The sequence below is a fragment of the Strongylocentrotus purpuratus genome, unplaced genomic scaffold, assembly GCF_000002235.5.
Source record: "Strongylocentrotus purpuratus isolate Spur 01 unplaced genomic scaffold, Spur_5.0 spur5_scaffold_13, whole genome shotgun sequence".
Classification (NCBI taxonomy): Eukaryota; Metazoa; Echinodermata; class Echinoidea; order Camarodonta; family Strongylocentrotidae; genus Strongylocentrotus; species Strongylocentrotus purpuratus.
Window position 1 is genome coordinate 34,953 of NW_022145598.1, and position 21,290 is coordinate 56,242.

The 21,290-nt window shown below is 35.8% G+C and overlaps 1 protein-coding gene across 5 annotated transcripts in view; it reads right to left on the reverse strand.

The window, feature by feature from the left end:
• Window positions 1-424: 424 nt before the first annotated feature.
• The window catches only part of LOC100892823 (centrosome and spindle pole associated protein 1), an 87,239-nt gene continuing 66,373 nt past the window's right edge, over window positions 425-21,290 (reverse strand). Inside the window, exons 29-45 of one of the 5 annotated variants that reach the window (XM_030982653.1) lie at window positions 20,549-20,620; window positions 16,583-16,783; window positions 16,006-16,071; window positions 15,089-15,136; window positions 14,319-14,354; window positions 13,703-13,756; window positions 12,953-13,015; window positions 11,023-11,202; window positions 10,361-10,409; window positions 10,136-10,246; window positions 9,012-9,140; window positions 6,482-6,531; window positions 5,935-6,072; window positions 5,194-5,287; window positions 4,546-4,606; window positions 3,476-3,532; window positions 425-1,058 (exon numbers count right to left, since the gene is read on the reverse strand). In XM_030982653.1, coding sequence (XP_030838513.1) covers window positions 3,490-3,532; window positions 4,546-4,606; window positions 5,194-5,287; window positions 5,935-6,072; window positions 6,482-6,531; window positions 9,012-9,140; window positions 10,136-10,246; window positions 10,361-10,409; window positions 11,023-11,202; window positions 12,953-13,015; window positions 13,703-13,756; window positions 14,319-14,354; window positions 15,089-15,136; window positions 16,006-16,071; window positions 16,583-16,783; window positions 20,549-20,620 — 1,395 coding nt within the window. In that variant the 3' untranslated portion in view covers window positions 425-1,058; window positions 3,476-3,489. The remainder of the gene's footprint in view (window positions 1,059-3,475; window positions 3,533-4,545; window positions 4,607-5,193; window positions 5,288-5,934; window positions 6,073-6,481; window positions 6,532-9,011; window positions 9,141-10,135; window positions 10,247-10,360; window positions 10,410-11,022; window positions 11,203-12,952; window positions 13,016-13,702; window positions 13,757-14,318; window positions 14,355-15,088; window positions 15,137-16,005; window positions 16,072-16,582; window positions 16,784-20,548; window positions 20,621-21,290) is intronic. The other 4 variants (XM_030982654.1, XM_030982655.1, XM_030982656.1 and 1 more) reach the window with 4 other exon arrangements.

Here is a 21,290-nt window from a genome sequence, read left to right on the forward strand (position 1 = left end):
CTGAGAACCCATGCAGTCTCCTATGTGGGTATTTGTTCATCCTTGGTCTAAAGTAGGTGCTATGAAACATCTTGAGTGTCTTTCATACTAGTACTACCACAAATCACAACACAGATCTTGTTTCCAGCAGGTGCAAGTATTACTTTGTTCAGAATAGGGTAGGCCTACTAATATGGAGAAGTACAATTTATATATTCATTTATTTCTAATATATATAAACGGTAGCACATTATCACCAATTTGGTGGTCTTCCATGAGGCCCTGTTTGGTAAGAATAAAACAAATAACAGCAGCAAACACAAAATAGATAAATACACAAGCATATAAACAGGTAAAATACAAACTAATTGGTATCCTCTTGAAATAACTGATCATTCAAGAATTATCCTTGATCATTTACAAGAAATATGTGAATGGAATTTTCAATTTGAATAGAAAATAAAAAATGTCTATATATGGTCCAACAAGGCACCACGTGGCTACTCCCGGAGCGTTGACGGTGCGGTGAGACTGCAAACATGATTGTATTCTCTGTGACTGGACCCTGTCTCTCTACGTTCATTCCGTAGACTACCAGTTTCAACAAGTACAAGATAGTCATCCTTGGAGGATGCAGGTCTCTACAAGGAGTTATCGATGGCTATACAGAGACTCCCTGTGGTGTACCGTGGCGATACAGAGACTCCCTGTGGTGTACCGTGGCTATACAGAGACTCCCTGTGGTGTACCGTGGCTATACAGAGACTCCCTGTGGTGTACCATGGTGATACAGAGACTCCCTGTGGTGTACCGTGGCTATACAGAGACTCCCTGTGGTGTACTGTGGCCTGGAATGTGCAAAGGCTTCTTTAAGGGGGTCTGTTTGTCATGACCAAAGCAATTTTGTAGGCTGAAAGTATGCATTAGTCATAATCCTGGTTATTACAAGTACTTTCTTTCTGAAGTCTGATATGAGCACTGATGATAGTATGTATCAATTTCAATCTCATTATCATGTTTGTCCAAGAGATGGCTTTAACCACAAACTCAGATCTTCACTCTTTCCTGACGGTGGACGACTGAAAACAGAAGAAGAGAGAAAGGATTAATCCAACTGGGTAATGAGAGAAATCAAACTAAGAACACAAGTGACAGCAGGCATGACTTGAATGGGAGGGGGGAGGGGGGGGGGGGGGTGGCATGGGGAGACATTCTTAGATCACCCATGCCTCTGAGTCGATAAACATTCAGAAGTCAAACTTATACCTTTTAATATATGCCTTATTATAGATATTATTTGGTACAAAATAAAGTTACAAAGTTTACTTCACTCTAAATCCCCCTAATGTCAGCAAGAGTTTGTGGATACCTCTAACAGGCACTGTGAAGCCCTAATGTACGTTCCTCTGTGTGCAATTATCTTTTCACAGTCATAACTATAAACATGGTCATATTGCACATCTAAATTGCGGGTTGAAAAAGTTATTGCACACGCAATAAAAGGTGATGATTAATCTAGAAATAATACTTATCAAGCACTAATTAAAATGAAAGAAGGTTTAAGAAATGATCAGAAAAAACAAGAATAAAATTCAGAAAGAGCATCAGTGGATGCATGTCAAACGATTAGGCAAGATCAAGGTTTGTTAAAAAAAACATGAAATTGAGAGTTTATAAACTCAATAACGACAGAAAGAAGAAAACAAAGAAGAAGAATAAGAAGGAGAACGAGAAAAATACATAAGCACACACAATAATGGTTATAATCAAACTGTATGTCAGTGAAAAAAATCAAAGTGAAATAATTTTGTCTGTAATTCAAAGTATATGTTCTCTTGAAAGATTGTGTACGTACATGTATATGATACTACAAAATACAATTTACTAACATTTTAAATTTAATTTTGTATCAGATAATGAACATTTCATCAAAAATATCTAAGTAACTTATATGTCTCTCAGATAACAAAGATAGTTTTAGGGAAGTACAGGGGAAGAATCAAATGCTTATTGAACGTAGTATTGGTTTTTGCCAATGGGAAAAAATAAAACTGCTATAAAAATGGCGAAAACAACATTCAAAGAAGAAAGTACATGATTTTAAGTAAACCACAAAAGAATGATGGGATTAGGTTTTGTTTCAGCCTAATATGTATTTTTTTTCTTTAAAATATGAGTTTTTATTTATCTACGATGTCCATGGAGTACCCTCGATAGTTACTCAAGTGAATCTAATACGCAACTACATACTTCTGTCGGAGTGTGGTCAGATAATTTTCAATAATGATCAATGTTCTAACAAACTTTCAGTACTGTTATAAACATGGTGGCATGTTGATCCTAAGTTTTGTATCTACAGCCTAATGGCTGTACAAAGATAAAAACGATGAAAACAACTCAAATTTTGACACTTAGTGTTATTTTTTGGCCCGAATGAAAGTCTAATATATAGAATCACAATTTATTCTTCTTTCCAAAAATATAACCATGGGGGTGTAAATGTTTTAATATGGGTCAGGATCCAGCAAAATCTAACCCAACTACAATGTCAAAAACTCATCAAAACCATGCGTGCAACAACACGTCTATTCCATGAATACGGCGTACTAAGAGAAGTGGTCCAGTTCTCTTGGTTCTCTCTTAATAACAGGAACTTCTTGACTACACAATATCATCTTTATGTATATGCACACAAATCATCTCCCTGTGTGACAATGTATGGGAATGGATAGATGTACCGAAAGCTTCAAGATTATTTAACTGTGTGGATTCATCTACAATTGTGTGAAATTGGTAATTTTGTAAAGCCATTGTGTTGCACAGAGCAAACCTTCCATCAACGGGTGTTTATTGTTTTGTGCAAAAGTGAAGGTACTGTGGCAAATGAGCGACTGTGCAGAGAGGGCGACAAAAGCAATCAAAGTATTACAAGACTATGCTTAAGAAAGCTTTGCTCGTAGGGATAAAGAGTCTGGACGAAGCATATTTGAGTTCCAGATGTTCTAACATAAATGGGTAACCGGAAGAATGCGAAAGATGTACTTTGCTCAGCATTGTGAGCATCTGTAAAATGATGCCTGGCTGGAATGCTCCCCAGGGAGTGGAGAATGTGCATTCATTGTGTGCGGACAAGCCTGAATCCAATGGCGTGGTAATAATATATCTGTAAAGCATTTAGAGACATCTTAGAGACATCATTGATTTATTAAACGTTATATATAAGCGGAATGTTATTATTATTTTTAGTATTATTATCATTATTTTATTATTTCTATTATTATTATTACTACTTGGGGGGGGGGGGATTAGTTGAGCCACTGACTCACAAAGTGTTAACGTCTTCATTCCATGATAATGCAATCAGAATTTCTTTTTCATTTCATGACTTTCATTCATAGAGAATGCAGACATCAACATTTGGACACCGTGAATTAGTGGATGAATTCAAGCACACAGAATAAATTGGTAGGTTATTTATAAACCAGACTTTATGTACATGTATAGCCGAGACTAGGACTGCTCATGCTGGAGGACAGCAAAGCGAGCATCTTCGCTGATGTGTGTAAACGTGTATGCCATTAAATGGGAGAAATAAACAAATACATTGAAAAATAAAGAGTTCTGATATTGTAATAACAAGATTATGATTCATGACGATGATAAGACTGCGTCTCCTATACTCCTCTGCCCTAAATTCAGTTAAGAAAATGGATGAAATTATTCTTGAAATATCATTATGAAAACAGAAAGTCTATAATTACATGTCAACTAACAACTAATATACAATGATCTTTGATCTACGTACTCCAAACCTAACCAGATCGTCTTCCTATGCTGATACACAACGTCACCAAGTATGAAGTTAATGCCTCAAGTTATGTTTTTGAGATATCAAGATAACAAAGCTAATATAATAACTGTGTTTTTAAAGATTGACTCCTATGACCTTTGACTTGTGACCTACATACCCATGTACATACCCATAATATAAATAGATTGTCATCTTAATCAATAGTCCCTTTCATGTTTACATGTTCTATATCTTACTCCTGTCATTCTTTGCTTATGATGCAGATGCTTTAATATGTGATTAAACTTTTCGCATAAGTGCACCTTGAGCATTACATTTTGGAGTGAATTTGGCCCCTTATAAATCACTTGTATTATACAGGGTGTTTATAACAATGTACATGCATTAAATACACACATGCTTATAATAATAATATTTCACCAGAGAAGAGATGTGGATATAGATACCTAGATCAAACATTAATCAGATCATACACTGAAGAACATTTAGGAACATGAAACAAAGAAAGAGCTAGAAAGTTGAGGGAGCTAGAGAGAGAGAAAGAGAGAGAGAGAGAAAGAGAGAGAAAGAAAGAGAGAGAGAGAGAGAGAGAGAGAGAGAGAGAGCGTGTGTGTGTGTGTGATAGAGATAGAGAGAGAGGGAGTGAGAGAAGGAATAAATAGCCCAAACCCAACAACTGGCAAAGAGATTAGTGCACATATCGTCTTGTCCTCAAAAAAGAAAAAGATAGACAAAAAAGCAAATGAAACACCTACCTATCATATGACTTCTTCGAGAGAAACTTATTGAGAATATCATCTGGATCACTGTCATGATCTGGATTAAATAAAATGGTCAGAAGCAAAAAATAAAAGCATATTTAAGATTACATAAAGCCTTACAGATAGTGCCAACCAAAACTAAATCAAACAGCAAACGATCTATGAAGCATCCATGTTGTTCATGACCACACATCTACAATAACATGTATGCACCGCACAAAGTTACAACAGGAACAATTAACAAAATTAAGATGTATAATATAGTACATATTCTGTCTCCTATTGACTTTACAGAACAGTGCACAATCAAGCTCTCATACATACTGTACCCTATGTGAAACAAGAATTGTGCCTTTCAAATAGTGACATTACAGGACGGCCCTCAGCAGTTTATAATGATCCAATTTCATTTACACACATCTGTAGAGACCAAATCACTCACACAAACACACAAATGGGACTCATGGAATTTAGTACTAGAAGTTAAATCACAGTACCCCTCAGGACCTACATTATTAAAATAAATCATCATACTGTATACCACTTTGTGCTTTTCAACCCATCTAGGGGGACAACTGTACAGCAGTCAAAATATATGCTTAAAACAGGGCTGCTGTAAATGTGTGAAAAAATGAATATTACCATGAAGTGTCTCTATGGCATCACTTCTGGCCTGGCTCTTGGCTATGATTTTATCCAGATCATCATGGTCTAGTCGTGATACAGAACGTCCAGTCTGAAGAAGAAAACAAAATATTCACAAACTTTGCAATACATACAAGCAGGGATACATTGACCCAAATACAGCAGATCTGATCCGAGATACACATGTGTTAATTTATTTGATTACTACAAAAAGTCACTTTTTAAGGGGCAAATTCTTGGTTGCCATCCGATTTCAGGAAACAGGTTTCTACTTTTTGGACCCAGGGTATGAGGCTCTCGGGCGGGAGCCAGATACCTTGTTTTTAGTCACAGCCCTAATCCAATATACACATACACTTCAGGAGACGAAAGTCCAAACACATGTCCTATGGTTGTAATCATAGAGTCCATCCATTTTGGAGCTTGCATGTACATCCACACCCAAGTAGTAGGGATAATCTACCGGTGTGTCGGCTCAGCCAGTAGGGCGTCCGCCTCACAACTGGAAGGTCGTTGGTTCGAACCCCGGCTGCATCATACCAAAAGACGTTAAAAGACGGGAGTTGCTGCTACCTTGTTTGGCGTTCAACAATAAGGGATAGAGCAATGTCGATCTGGCGCTGCTCAGTGGTTGCCGGGCTCATGATCAATTGGGCAAAAAGAATTTCCATTTTCGGTTTAGCTTAATACAATTTGGAGAGGACTTTAAAAGATTATTATTATTATTATTAGACTCACTTTTCTGGGTTGGCTGTTAACAGGAGAGGGCACTGCACTACTTCTTGTAGGACGAGATGCTGTCTTAGGCATGTGTGTCTCTCCACTGTCTATACCAATGAATGCACTATCTGAGTCTAGTGGGATAGCTGGAGAGCCCTGCAAAAACAACATTAACAAAAACAATAAAAATAATAATCGGTACTAACAATTTGACAAATATTAATATATATTAAAAATTATAAAAATATGAAAATAGACCAAAAAAATAACCCATCAACCTGCAAAAAGGCAATAGTTTCAAATTTTGAACAGGATTCTTCACGTACTACAATGTACACTGTGCATTTATGGTGAATATAACCTTCAACTACTGCTACTGCTACTAATATTACTACTGTTATTATACTACTATCACCACTCTTACTATACTGCTACTGCTATTACTACACACTGCTATTACTACACACTGCTATTACTACTACTACTGCTATTACTACAAACTGTTATTATTAGTACCGCTACTACGTACTATCACCACTCTTCACTAGAAAAATGAAAAACTTACTCTTCCAATGTCTGTCATCCTAGGAATATCATTGGTTGTAGCCTTTCTTCCTGAAAATCAAATAACCAAGAAAAAACAAAGTTACTTATCACAAGCTTGTTCTATGCACATGCATGAGTGTACATCTGAACCGCAGTCGCTGTTGTGAGGGAAAAAAAAAATTCCGACAGACCGACCCAGGTTCTGGCACCTAAAGGGCAATACAACATCTTCTTTTTAGGCCTAAAGTGTAGCTTAAAAAAAAAAAATCCCCCAATTGTGTTGTCTCTCTTGCCTATATACATACACATACCTGCCAGCATTTCATAAGAATTAGGAATTTCTAGCAGGGTTCACACTGCCTTACAATGGTTTAATATGCAGCAGCAGCAGTGTAACTAGCAATATGGGGTACATCTGTAAAAAAGAAAGCAAATCAAATTCCCTGCTCAATCGTGCAGCATTCAACACACGCAATACGGGAACTCTCATATCGCGGCACAACAAAAACAAGCTAAATTAGGCTTTAACAAAACAAAAATTGGTCTTTCAGAATTTTGAAAAATCAGAATATTCCAGATAATTTGGAAGGGTTGGCAGGTATGCATACTGTACAGGTAGCATTAATCATGTAGATCATACTGCTTTGACTTACATGAAGGGAAGTCAAAGCTAATATTTCATTTGCAAGGATATGCTATATTTGCTATTTCATACCTGTTCCTTTTCACAATACCAAAGTGAATTCAATTGTGAAACATAAAAAAAATGAATAAACTCAAATTAGGCAAAATGTGCATGTAAGAATCTATAGAGCACAATCACTCTTTCCAATTCTTAGTTACAACAGAACTCAAATCACAAATAACAATTTTAGAAGATCAAAGGAACAATAATAATTGCCTCTTTTTCAACATTACATGCATCATGCTTTCTCAAACACGCACCAACAAAAAAAACCTTATTAGCTACATCTACAATAGAGTACCGAAGCTGTGACGTCTTAAAAATATATTTTAGAATTCTCAATTTAAACTTGAATTTCAGAAAGAGCATCAAAAACAATGTCCAAATGTCGAAAACCAATTGAATATGTTAATTATTAGCTGAGTACATTCAAATGCAAAATCACAGTGATTTCATATTGAAATATATTCATTTGAACTAGCATATCTCAGCCAATTGGTTTTCAATGTATTTGGACATAACTTGTATGCTCTTTCGGAAAATGAAGTTCTAATCTGGAAACTCCTAAAAATATTATTTTGATGACGTCACACTTGACCGCTCTATACACACAGGAGTACAAAAGATATATATGGTAGTAGACAGTATAAAAACTTAATATACAAAAGCAATTCAATGACATTAGTTTACCTTTTCCATATACTGTTAATTGAGAGTATTAGTAAATAGTGGAAGATAGAAAATGTGGGGAGAGAGAAAGAGAGAGATTTTTAAAATGTAAAATCACATCAACCAAATTCAAGTTAGGATGAAAATCACATCAGAAATAAGCATAAAAGCATGCACTTAAGAAGAGTTCATATTCATATCATATAGTTATTCAAAATGATCGATAGCTATCAAAAAAGAAATCAAAAGTAACAAAATAAGATCATCTAAATCAAAAGTGCCATACACTAAATCAGCAAGCATTCTGTTTTGTTGTTGTTGTTACAAGACCATGTAAATGGGGGCTGACAATTATACATTTTCAGAGGTGAGATTAACATATCAAAGGGATTCTTTGTTTACCAAGAGGGATACCTACAGTGTATATGATACATGTACATGCAGCACATTTTCAAATGCACTTTAAAGGCATCGTTTAACAATATTAAATCTGAGATGCACGGCCCTACATGTTATCAGTGTCTGGGATATGGTGTAATATTGAAGCCCTAAAAAAATTGCTCTTCAAAAGCACTTGAAGATGACAAATTCAAAATAAAGTGTAAAGTTACAAGAGGTGCAAAAAAACACAATCAATGGTGCATAATGTCAATTAAAAACCAAGGGCAATGAGTCTTACGTTGAGGTTGCCGAACGGTAAGCTCAGGGCTTTTATACTCGTTCTGAATCTTCATATTATCCTCTGAACGAAAATATGAATGATATACTGAGTGTGGGAAGAAAGGGAGATACATGAATACGTTTTAATGAAGAAAGGGAAAAAGGAGAACTCATATAAGCCGATCAGATAATGAATGGTTCTTGGTCTGTAGTCTTCAGTGGATTGAGAAGAGAGGCATTCAATTCCAACATTGAACATTCATGTAGTGTGTTCCATGGACCAATTGGAATCTGCGTTGTACATTCACATAATTATACAAGAGTATGTACGTTCATTAAAAACAACAGGGTATGAATACATACGTTCTGATGTGTTTGATGAACCAAAGAAACATCACCAAGTTAGTTATCAATTGAATGCCTTTCTTCCATAAAACACTGACTCTAGCCTCAACCCAAAAAGAAGCTTAGCTGCTCCCACAAAAGATGAGCTATAATGGGAAAGCTTTGAAGACTGAGCATGCAATGTGCTAACCTTTCCTCATTGCTTCTAACTTCTCTTGTTGTTCTCTCAACAGCGCCATCTGTTGAGCCTCAAGATTGACGTCTGAGTCAGGTTTGTTAGGATAATTCTTCTTCACTTTTTGTCTGGTTCTTGAGCCACCTTATTAAACAGTGTCAGGGCAAAAAAAAAGTAATCTCTTTCCTTTTTATGTAACATTTTACAATTTACATGTACATCTTAATTTGAGTTAAAGGTAAAGACCAGTTTTGGAAACGCCCCCCTCTCAAAAAAATGAAATAGAAGCTCATATAACCAATCATGTGAAAGAATATGTTTTGACCTATACGTAATGATACAAATTTTGCCGGGAAACCTCCTACTAATTGACATATTTGGTAAATTTAGTTTATCTATCCGGACCATATAGAAATCGCGGACGTGTCGCGTAGTCCCATATACATTTTTCTGTGTAGAGTGCTTGTAACTTTACCAAAACTGGGCCAAATTTCTTATCATTTTGATGATTCCAGAACCTTGCAGTACACACCAATACTTATATGCTAGATGATCATCCTTTTCTGGTCGATTCCACAACGTTTCTTTCGCAATGCAATAGCATGACCAGAACTGGTCTTTACCTTTCATGTAAGTATCTCAACTAAGGATTTCAAAATGGAGATTGGGTAGAACATTACATGAAATATGTGCTTGTCAGTTTTGGTCTATATGTACATGTCCATGTATCTCTGAATGAATAGAGATGTAAACTGGATGTTTGAGGCTCTCAGCAAATTAATGCAAAGGAAATTCTACATGAACAGAATAACATCAGAGTGGTAAATGTATTTCTTCTCCCAACTAAAAACACTGCATTAGGCCAACACACTCATTTATTAAACCACCATCTTCCAGGAACACTGTGCATGCATGTAGGTCATCTTAAACAAATGCCTTTTACCAGTGAAGTAAACCAAAGAGGCGAGGTACATGTGCTGTGCATATACCTCTCAAAAGCTCAAAAAGGATTGCAAAACAGTAAAAACATGAGTACTCCTTTATTGATATCACTATTTTTTCTGTTGTAAATCTCAAAAGATTATTGTGATTAAAAACAAATTATTTTCTGACTTAAACAAATGAGAAACAAATCTTACTTCTATCTTTCAATCCATCAAAGTCTTCTGCTGCTTGATGATTCATGTTCCTCATAACAGCTACACTCCCCTTGTGTCTGGCTAGCTCAAAGACATCAACCTGAGGGCTACCTCTACGTGGAGCATGGGCAGCCTTTGGCATTGGATTGTAAGGATCATACTGAATTAGGGAAGGAAAGAAAAAAGAAAACACTTTTAACTCAAAGACATCAACCTGAGAGCTACCTCTACGTGGAGCATGGGCAGCCTTTGGCATTGGATTGTATGGATCATACTGAATTAGGGAAGGGAAGAAAAAAGAAAATACTTTTAACTCAAAGACATCAAACTGAGAGCTACCTCTATGTGGAGCATGGGCAGCCTTTGGCATTGGATTGTAAGGATCATACTAAATTAGGGGATGGAAGAAAAAAGAAAACACTTTTAACTCAAAGACATCAACCTGAGAGCTACCTCTATGTGGAGCATGGGCAGCCTTTGGCATTGGATTGTAAGGATCATACTAAATTAGGGGATGGAAGAAAAAAGAAAACACTTTTAACTCAAAGACATCAACCTGAGAGCTACCTCTATGTGGAGCATGGGCAGCCTTAGGCATTGGATTGTAAGGATCATAGTAAATTAGGGGATGGAAGAAAAAAGAAAACACTTTTAACTCAAAGACATCAACCTGAGAGCTACCTCTATGTGGAGCATGGGCAGCCTTAGGCATTGAATTGTAAGGATCATACTGAATTAGGGGATGGAAGAAAAAAGAAAACATGTTTAACTCAAAGACATCAACCTGAGGGCTACCTCCGCGTTTACCATGGGCAACCTCATGTCCACTTCACACAATTGGCCAGTTGTTTTATGGGTAATTTACTCTGTATCTAAAGCGAACTTACATCTCTATGCTTGTCTAGTTGACTCTGTATCCTTTGCTGTTCATATGCTAATTGAACCCTCATAGCTGAGAGAGCCCCTACCACATTTGTTTCATCCTTTGGCCCTCCTCGTTCCTTAGTTGATACTGCAGGTACAGGGGGTGAGGAACTCCTCTCTGATGCGCTTGGAAAGTCATCATCCTGGAAATAAAGAAGAGGAAAATAGTTGACATTGTAGTTTAAGTTCATGGTGTCAAAAGTTTTCAAGACTTGCATTACCAGAAGAAAAAAAAAATATTAATATGAGAAATTTTTTCACTTATACTGCCTACAAGTAAAGTTGTATTTATATTGATTACCCCCCAGCCCACACCACGGTCAGTGTTAATGGTCAACAGGACCTATTCAAACTGATTTCCTATCCAAAGGTCCCTTTTCCTCAATTCGACACTAAACATTAGTGGTATCCGTCCTGACTGTATAAATGTCTGGGACTTTGAAGCAATTTTTTAAATAGATAATTTTCATTTGCTAGCTGCAACTATAATGCATGTAAATATATGCAATGTTACACTGATGATGTTTTACAAACCCTCAATAAAGCTTACCGAGAGTCCTTTTCAGGACTCCTCAATCCTCCCTCTCTCTCACATGGTGCATGCACCCGCAAGCCTACTGTATATGATGTACACTGAACATACAATCATACGATACAGGGAATATGTACCAGCTTGTAAACCATACAGGGTCATACATTACAATGAATCAAGGCTCGTTAGAACACATCAATTGGATTAGTCTTGATCATCAAATGTAAAAAAAAATAAAAAATTTTAAGAAAGAAAACAAAGTGAATGTGTTTCTTTTTTTTATGTGACAAAACCACCTTTTCATTCAACAAGTACAAAAAGTGCATAAGTCTCAATTAGTCTCATGGGCTCACAGATTAAAAGGGTTAGAATACAAATGTAAAACACAAATGAACATAAGTGTATTAATTAAGTCCAGTGTAATGTGATTATAACAGGACTGTACATTGCATTGTATTTACATGATTGTGTACATCCATAAACTAAACAGTGTATTACAAGCTGTACACTGTACATGACTGACAATCTAACATACACATATGAAATGCAGCATAAAATATGGAATAAGATTCTTAAGTACATGTATGAAAGGAAACATGACCATACATGTATAAAGAAGTTATGAACAAAGCTCTAAGAATGAATCACGGTTAAGTATTATACAATCTAAATGAGTGCATAAAGAAATGGATGTAAAATTCAAAATAACAACATGATTAATTATCAAAGATTATTCAAATGACGCTCTTACTCCTCCATATACACAGTGATGTCAGCATTTAGACTCACTTCACCTTCCAGAATGAATGAAATAAAATCATGTTCATTCCATCAGTCAACTCATTCACATTCTTTTTCCAACGGTCGCTTTACCAAACATTATCTACTATGTAAAACTTGGAATAAATATCAAGTCAAATATTTGGAACGACAATTAGTCCCTGTGTGCTGGAAAACAATTCCTGGACTAACAAAATTGTTTGATCTTATACAGTCTGTATGAGAAAGTCTACCGGTACTCAAGTGGCCTTTTGCATGTTCTGAAAGTCATCCACTGTTGTAAAGGAGATGAAACCTGTTTTTACTAATCTTGCTTTAGAATAGTACTTGTAAGTGATTTCTTCCACATAAACCCATTGACTACAGAACTATTTTCTTCGAATATGCTTTCATACAGGTGCTACCCAGCTTCCATCGGCAATGAGTATAACATAAACTCAACATAACCTTGTGCATATTATTGATATACACTGTAAGTAAAAGTACTAAGTAATCAGAAATATATTTGGTATTCTACTGATGTCAGTGCACAGCAAATTGTCAGTTGTTTTTTTAAACATAATAAATTAAAGTACATATACCTGCATATGTCCATCGCGTTGAAGCTTATTCTGTAAACGTTGAGCCTTCTTGTACATTTCAGACTAAACAGAAGAGTATGTAAGCAGTCTTATTTGAATATACAAAAAAATATGCTCCAAGGACTAAACATTTAAGCAAAGTGTACATGTCTGCTATAATAACTTCAGGTAACAATATAAACCTGAATTTCCCTTACGATTAATCATGATTACCACCCTGATACCTTTAGAATGATTATTTTCTGATTTACAAAAGTATGTATAACCTTGCAAGTGGATGGTGTAAAACCATACCTGTACTTGGCACTATATGGCACTCATCCAAACTTTCTCATTCTTTCTATTTTTCTTGTGCGCCTCAGAATAGAATTGCCTAGATAGACGGTACTATACAAATAATAATAATAATAATAATAATAGTGGCTTCTTATATAGCGCACATGTCCGTCACATTGTGACGCTCCTGGCGCTGCCCCGATTATTACCCTGGCTTTAGCAAATGCCTATTATTATTATTTATTATAACCATGTGAACAATGTGATTATGAATTAAGATTGATTTCCTGTGGTCTTCTTTAGATTATATTTTGCAGAGTCACAAATCTCATACTATAGTGATACAAGCAACTACTCCAAACTGTGTAAATAAAAAGAAAATATCAATTGTAGCTAGATTATGTTGTAATATTTTACTGTGTATTAACAGATGAGCTTTTGTCAACCACATTTAGAGATTGTTGGTTTTCTTACTTCTTTTGAGACATTGACCAAGAAATCAACAAAGCTGTTTCCAGGTGGGCTCTCCTTTGATGGACAAATCAAATACAACACACAAATAAAAATAGTATGTACAGTAGTCACATTCTTTATCCACACAAGATCATACGTATAATGTTATACTTCACATACATGTATTACCCTGAGTTTATAGCTAAGATGCCTTAAAGTTATGGCCAGGAAACATTTAACGATATGTACATTATTATTTCCCATACTGGGTATCTCTATACAACAGTAACATGAAAGCGTGAAACAAATTATTTCAAGTCAGACACATTCAAGGTTACTGGCAAGCTACAAACATTTTCTGTGTTATATATTCCCTAAATTATGATGACATATTCTATTATACTTATTTCACTGAACATCAAGACAAGAGAGAGGGAGTGAGAGAGGGAGGGAGAGAGAGAGAGAGAGAGAGAGAGAACTGTAAAATTAAGGTACAATTTTCCATCAAATAAGTAAAATGTGAAATGCTAAGTTTGTATTACAATATCCTACAAACATTTAAATGCTTCTTTTTGGGGGTGTAATTTTACATTAATTTCTTATACTAAGACTTGACTGTCTGACAATCTAAACTTACAGAGTATCTTCCATTCCCAGGGCTGATGTTTTCCAACTGTAGGCACAAAAGAATTTCATCAACAAGAACAACTATTGAAATATATAAGAAGTGAAGTTCTACACACACAAACACAACACATAAAGAGCCAACTGGTGAGTTCCTTTTAGCAGCCGAGGATATTAAAAAAAAAAAAAAAAAAAAAAAACATATCTTAACTACATCTACAAATGTTGGACAGAGACACTGTCTCCTCAATGCATACATGTTGGTTATATACACCCAGTCATTCTCCATATTTACGCGTACTATATAACACTGTCGAGAACATGTGCAGATGGATGAGGTCACGTTGTACAAACAATTTCAAAAGAAGAAATACATACAGAACAATGTGCCATGTACAGTACCATGCAGAATGACTTCATGTGTACATTATAAAATGAATGTTACTTATTATATTCCTTCGACAGAACTAACCCTTTAAAATGCAAACAAATCCACAACAAATTCTCAAACCACAAAGATATTTACGGTATTCATTGAAGGCGTCACTGTGCTACACCCTCTAAACATTAGATTTTTGAATTTTCCCAACTGTTTCCATGAAAATAAGACATAAATCAGGCTTGAAAGTGCTAAGGGATTGCTGTAGTAGGTAGGATATCAAAGTGCAGAGAAAGTAATAACAACACCCGGTGAGCCTTTCAACAAAGTGAAGACTATCCAATCCGTGCAAAAAGTTAATGATTGTGTTAGGGATTCATAATGATGAGCACACATAATCTTACTCTTCTTGGTTTCTCTTTCCTCCTAATAGGGGCTGGCCTGGTCTTAGACTAAGAAGGAACAACCATAGAATTCTTTGCGTTTAAAACTGGCGTAAACAATTGATGCATATTCAAATATACATCTACATTCACAGGATTATCTTATGAAGCTAAGAGAGGACTTATATCGCCTCATTACAAACAAGCATAATGGCAGAACTTAATAATAATAATAATAATAATAATATTTAATTTTTATATAGCGCTTAAAGGGAAAGTCCACCCCCAAAATAAGTTTGTTTCGATAGAGGCAGAATAATAAGAAAATCAGGAGAGTGAAATTTTGAGCAAATTCTGAATGAAAATAAGAAAGTTATGAATTATTGAAGTTGTGATCAATCAAATACAAATTGGCAACTCTGTGACTTATTATACGAGCTCTTCTTCATTTGCTTTGTGCATTATATTCCATAAAATCATGTTTTCTTCGTTATTGATGATGGAATATATATTTGTTCCTTGCAGGGGGAGTATAGAAACATATTTGCAATTATTATATTTAGGGTGCATGTATGGTTGAAATTTTTCTTGAGGGAAAATGAAAATTTTAGATTTTTTTAGTACTGAGCAAATGGAAGTTGAGCTCGCATGATACGTCATAGAGTTGCCAATTTGTGTTTGATTGATCACAACTTCAAAAATCCTAACTTCCTTATTTTTAATCGGAATTTGCTCAAACTTTCACTGACTGTTTCTCTCATTTTTCTACTCCTATTAAAACTAACTTAATTTCAGGGTGGACTTCCCCTTTAATACAAATGTCTCTAAGGGCTTTACAAATATACAGCTATGTAGAAAAGTAAGTATTGTATCAACAAATTAAGACACACTTTGCACATATACACAATACAGTGAGGTGAGAGATCGAAAGAGCTTACTGATTCAATGTCTGCAATGTCCAACTCCTGTTCAGATAAGCTATCTGGAGACCTCACCTGAGGCTTCTGAAGGTTGCATGAGTGGTACGGAAAGTAAAATGGTTTGATCACCTACATTAGTGTATGTTCCTATTCTTCTAACATTTCTATTCATGACATGGATACAAATATTCAAGGGTACGGCAAACGTCCACATGTCCATGTACATTGAATTTTTCAGTCTACTTTTTCTATCATAACTGAAAGTCATACGAAAGGAAACGTAAAACACAACAAAAACTGAGAGTAGAAACTAAACCATTTATTAAGAAGGAACCCATAAAAGGTAATAATAATTGCATGGACACATGCAGTTAACTACTTAAGTCACATTGGCAACACCATATAAGTCAAAGCCAACTGACTATAGTGGTCATTCGCATATACATGTATGCTCTCCTTTAGAGAAGAAATATGAAGTGTAGAACCTGTCTAGAAATGGAACCTGTCCACAATAGCTACTTTTTTCCCAGTTTCCATAGCATGGCCTTTACAGACAGGATTGACTCTTAAAAAAGTGCATGCTAGTAGTATGTACCTTAGAGCGGGGAGTCTGTCCACGATTGACCTCATGCAGGATAGCCTCAACGTGACCATGCTTGATGTCTGGACAGAGGTCAAGAAGGGTGCCTCGCTTCAGGCGACGTATCGTGTTCCAGGTCTTGTACCCATTCTCAGCAAGGGGGGCAGCATACACAACAAGATCTGGGTCTAATTCACGTAACCAGTCCACTAGGTACTTCAGAGATGCATGCAATTAAGGGAGGAGTAGGAGGAGCAACATCAAATCTTGATTAAGCTGCCATCATAAAATAATATCCAACCAACAGATTTAAGTGTGCCTATTAAAGAGAACTCCAAAAGGAACTAAAACACTCTGGTGTAATACTGAAAGTAACAAAGATACACGAGAGAACAGCTAGGAACCCATCAAAAGCAGAAATATTAATAAACAAAGGCATGTAACAATATGCAAATGAAAAAATCATTCCGCTTCTAAATAGTGTGAACATTAACAGGAGTAGTGTAGGAAATCACCGGAACAAAACCTGAACAATGAGAGAATTAAAGAAAGGGCTTTTCAAAGGAAAATTAATACAGGCAAGGTGTGTACATAACAAATATCACTCAAGGCCGGGTGGTCATGCCAATCTGACAAACAGATACTCAAATTGAGTGCAAAACTTGACAATGCAAGGGTGATTATAACTTGGTGGAAAAACTGAGTCAGACAAAAAGACAAGACAAAATGTGCAAGATGTGATGATTGAAGAGCATACAACAAAACCCTTCTTTCACTATGAAAGGAGACATGTTAGTGCAACAAAATAATAAAATTAAAAATGGAAGCCACTCAAGTGCATGTTGCTAAAAATGCCATCAACCCCCAAAACTAGACTAGAGTTGAACTTAAAGCCTATCTGCGCTAATATGGCCAGTAGGGATTAGACCTTAATTCCTGCATGGCCCTGGCTGGTGGTTATCTCTCATCAAATGCAGCTCTCATGTAAAGGCATTGTTTAACAATGCAAAATCTGAGATGCATGGCCCTAGGTGTTATCAGCGTCTGTGATATGGTGTAATATTGAAGGCCTTAACAAAACTGTGCTTCAAAATGATCATGAATTGCCTAAAAAGAAGTAAAAATCTCTAAGTGACCGGTTTTTACCATTCTCATTTCCCCCAAGCAACTGTGTAATAAAAAACAGTTAGGAAAACAGTTTTGAAATTTCAAATTCCAATCATAAATATCTTGCTAATCAGACAGGCAATCGGCTTGTAAATGTCATGGGATTCCTGACTGACCTAAAAGTTTATAAGTATGATTGCAGCATGATCGAGCTACATCCAGGATTTTGTTTAGAATCTGAGATAAAGATACCCAATCCTGTTAACATAATAACCCAGGACCAAAATCCAGTTGAAACCAATTGGAGCAAAACCAATTGAAACCAGTTGCCAACTGGTTTCAATAGGGAAATTGGAACAACTGGTTCCAATTGAAACCAGTTGAAACCAATTGCCAACTGGTTCCAATTGAAACCAGTTGAAACCAATTGCCAACTGGTTCCAGTTGCCTAACTGGTTTCAACTGGAACCAATTGTTCCAATTTCCCTATTGAAACCAGTTGGCTTCAATTGGTTTCAACTGGTTTCAATTGGTTTCAATTGGATCCAATTGAAACTTACAGATGGCATAAACTTAATTAGTTATGAGTTAATTAGCTCTTGCACTAATTATCGCTCATGTCAACACAGAAACATTGTTATATGTGTCTACATTAAGTACAATGTAAAGGGCATTATAATATGCAGACCATATAATATACTTAACAAGGAAGGCATTGCCATTATATATGTTTGTATTTGATGTATTTTGTACATGGTTAGTGTTTTACTAATCAACTTTTAATCTGTGTAATTACAAAAATATATTACTAATGAACATATGCTTATCATTGCTAATTAATCTTTATATTTATCTAAAACAAATGCATTACTTGCAAATGAAAACTAATTAATAAGTACATTGTAAATCAAAATAAATTACATAAAACAGTGATCTTCACACAAGCATATAATATGCAAATTAACTGGTTTCAATTGGATCCAGTTGGGTAACTGGAAATATTTCCAATTGGAACCAATTGGGTAACTGGAAATGAATTCTAACTGGAACCAATTGGGTAACTGGAAATTACTTCTAACTGGAAATGAATGCTAACTGGAACCAATTGGGTAACTGGAAATGAATTCTAACTGGAACCAGTTGGGTAACTGGAAATGACTTCTAACTGGAAATGAATGCTAACTGGAACCAGTTGGGTAACTGGAAATGAATTCTAACTGGAACCAGTTGGGTAACTGAAATGAATTCTAACTGGAACCAGTTGGGTAACTGGAAATGACTTCTAACTGGAAATGAATGCTAACTGGAACCAGTTGGGTAACTGGAAATGACTTCTAACTGGAACCAGTTGGGTAACTGGAAATGACTTCTAACTGGAAATGAATGCTAACTGGAACCAGTTGGGTAACTGGAAATGAATTCTAAATGGAATCAGTTGGGTAACTGGAAATGAATTCTAACTGGAACCAATTGGGTAACTGGAAATGACTTCTAACTGGAAATGAATGCTAACTGGAACCAGTTGGGTAACTGGAAATGACTTCTAACTGGAACCAGTTGGGTAACTGGAAATGACTTCTAACTGGAAATGAATGCTAACTGGAACCAGTTGGGTAACTGGAAATGAATTCTAACTGGAACCAATTGAGTAACAGGAAAATCATCTTAATGTTTCCAGTTGAACTTCTAACTGGAACCAGTTGGGTAACTGGAAATGACTTCTAACTGGAACCAATTGAGTAACTGGAAAAATTACCTTACTGGTTCCAGTTGCACTTCTTATTGGTTTGAACTGGAAATGAGTACCCATAACAATATTTTCCAGTTCAGCAATTGGTTTCAACTGGAAATTTTCTATTCCAATTGAAACCAATTGAAACCAATTGAAACCAGTTGAAACCAATTGAAACCAGTTGGAGATTTCAACTGGTTTCAATTGGATTTTGGTCCTGGGAAATGGCACCATGAGGGATCAACAGAGGGAGCAAGTAGCTACAAGTAGTGCAGTCCTGCTTTAAAGCTAAAGACCAGTTATGGTCATGCAATTGCATAGTGAAAGAAACGTGAAATCGATCAGAAAAGGTTGATCATCTAGCATAGATGTACTGCAAGGTTCTGGAATTATCAAAATTATAATAAATTTGGTCAAGTCTTCATAAAGTTAGAAGCACTGTACACAGAAAGATGTATATGGGACTAGACACACGTGCGCGACACGTGCATTTGTACCTCTCAACAGTATATAGATATACTAATTTATCAAATATATCAATTAGTAGGCAGTTTCCCGTCAAAATTGTTATCGTCATGTAATATTCAAAACATATTCTTTCACATGATTGGTAATAAGAGCTTCCATTTTATTTTTTGAAATTGGGGTGTTTCCAATACTGGTCTTTACCTTTAAGGAATTAAAACAGTTACAGTTCTAACACATGTCAGTTCTTCAAGACAAAGGAACTAATTTATTACTTCATACCGACAGTTCATTATTAAAAACACCTGGTAATTTCTTCTTATAGACAACTCATGAGCCTGAACATTGTCTCTGCCATAAATGTGGTCTAGTGAATGCAGAAGTTCAAGTTACTCAACATAGTAACATTGTGAACAAGCAGTGAGTGCTAATAGCAGTGATTCAAACTATACTTGGGGAAAAAAACTGGTCAAAATTAATATGAACCCCACAATGGTACTGCTCTATCATCTTCATTTGACATGGGTGGGTGCAGTCTCAAAACCACTCTCAAAACACACTGTTGAAGGCATGGGTGCAGTCTCAAAACCACTCTCAAAACACACTGATGATCACATGTAGGTTATACTCCATTGATTAGTATCAATAGTGGATAAAGAGGGCGCTACAGTACTTACACGCTGTTTCTTATAAGCGGCTTCAAAGCCACCTTTAGTTTCTGGGAAGAGCCCAGAATCAAGGAGTGAGTCCTAGAAGCAATGGGTTTAAGGAATACATGAAGATATAAGTAGAGACAATTGGATTCAGTAGAAGACTACTGATTCTTTTTGTGATTTTACATCACATAATGGAGCTCTAGCTATTATATCCAGATTTATTCCCCCGATTCATCATGTACAAATCAATGGAAGTGTGTTGTAGCAAGTAGATAGAAAAGTATGAAGGAATGATGCAAGTACTGATAGCAGAGGTAAAGCCCATATAAGAGGGGATCGTTCTACATACAATAAAACAAAACAATTTCACTGATACCTGTCATGTAGCACACTGCAGAAAAGTAACACCACCTAAAAATGGGTTGGACCTTCAGAATATATAATGTATATAAGATGGGTGTAATGCATGATATACATGACATGTAGAAGCAAAGTACACAAGTATATATTTGAGACACTAACTCAACAAGGCCTAGAAAAGCTACACAGATAGGAAACATGAACTTTGGCAGTAAAAGTTCATCATACAATAATGTGAGGCTTAAAGGATGCAACACAAATTTGGATATGGTCATTTCTTTGTCATGGACAGTCAATCCCTTTCCAACAATAATACAAGTTGGACATACAGTACATGTAAGATACACGTTTGCATAGATTTGGATGCAAATTAAGGTTATTGCACTCAATAAATGCAAGGATA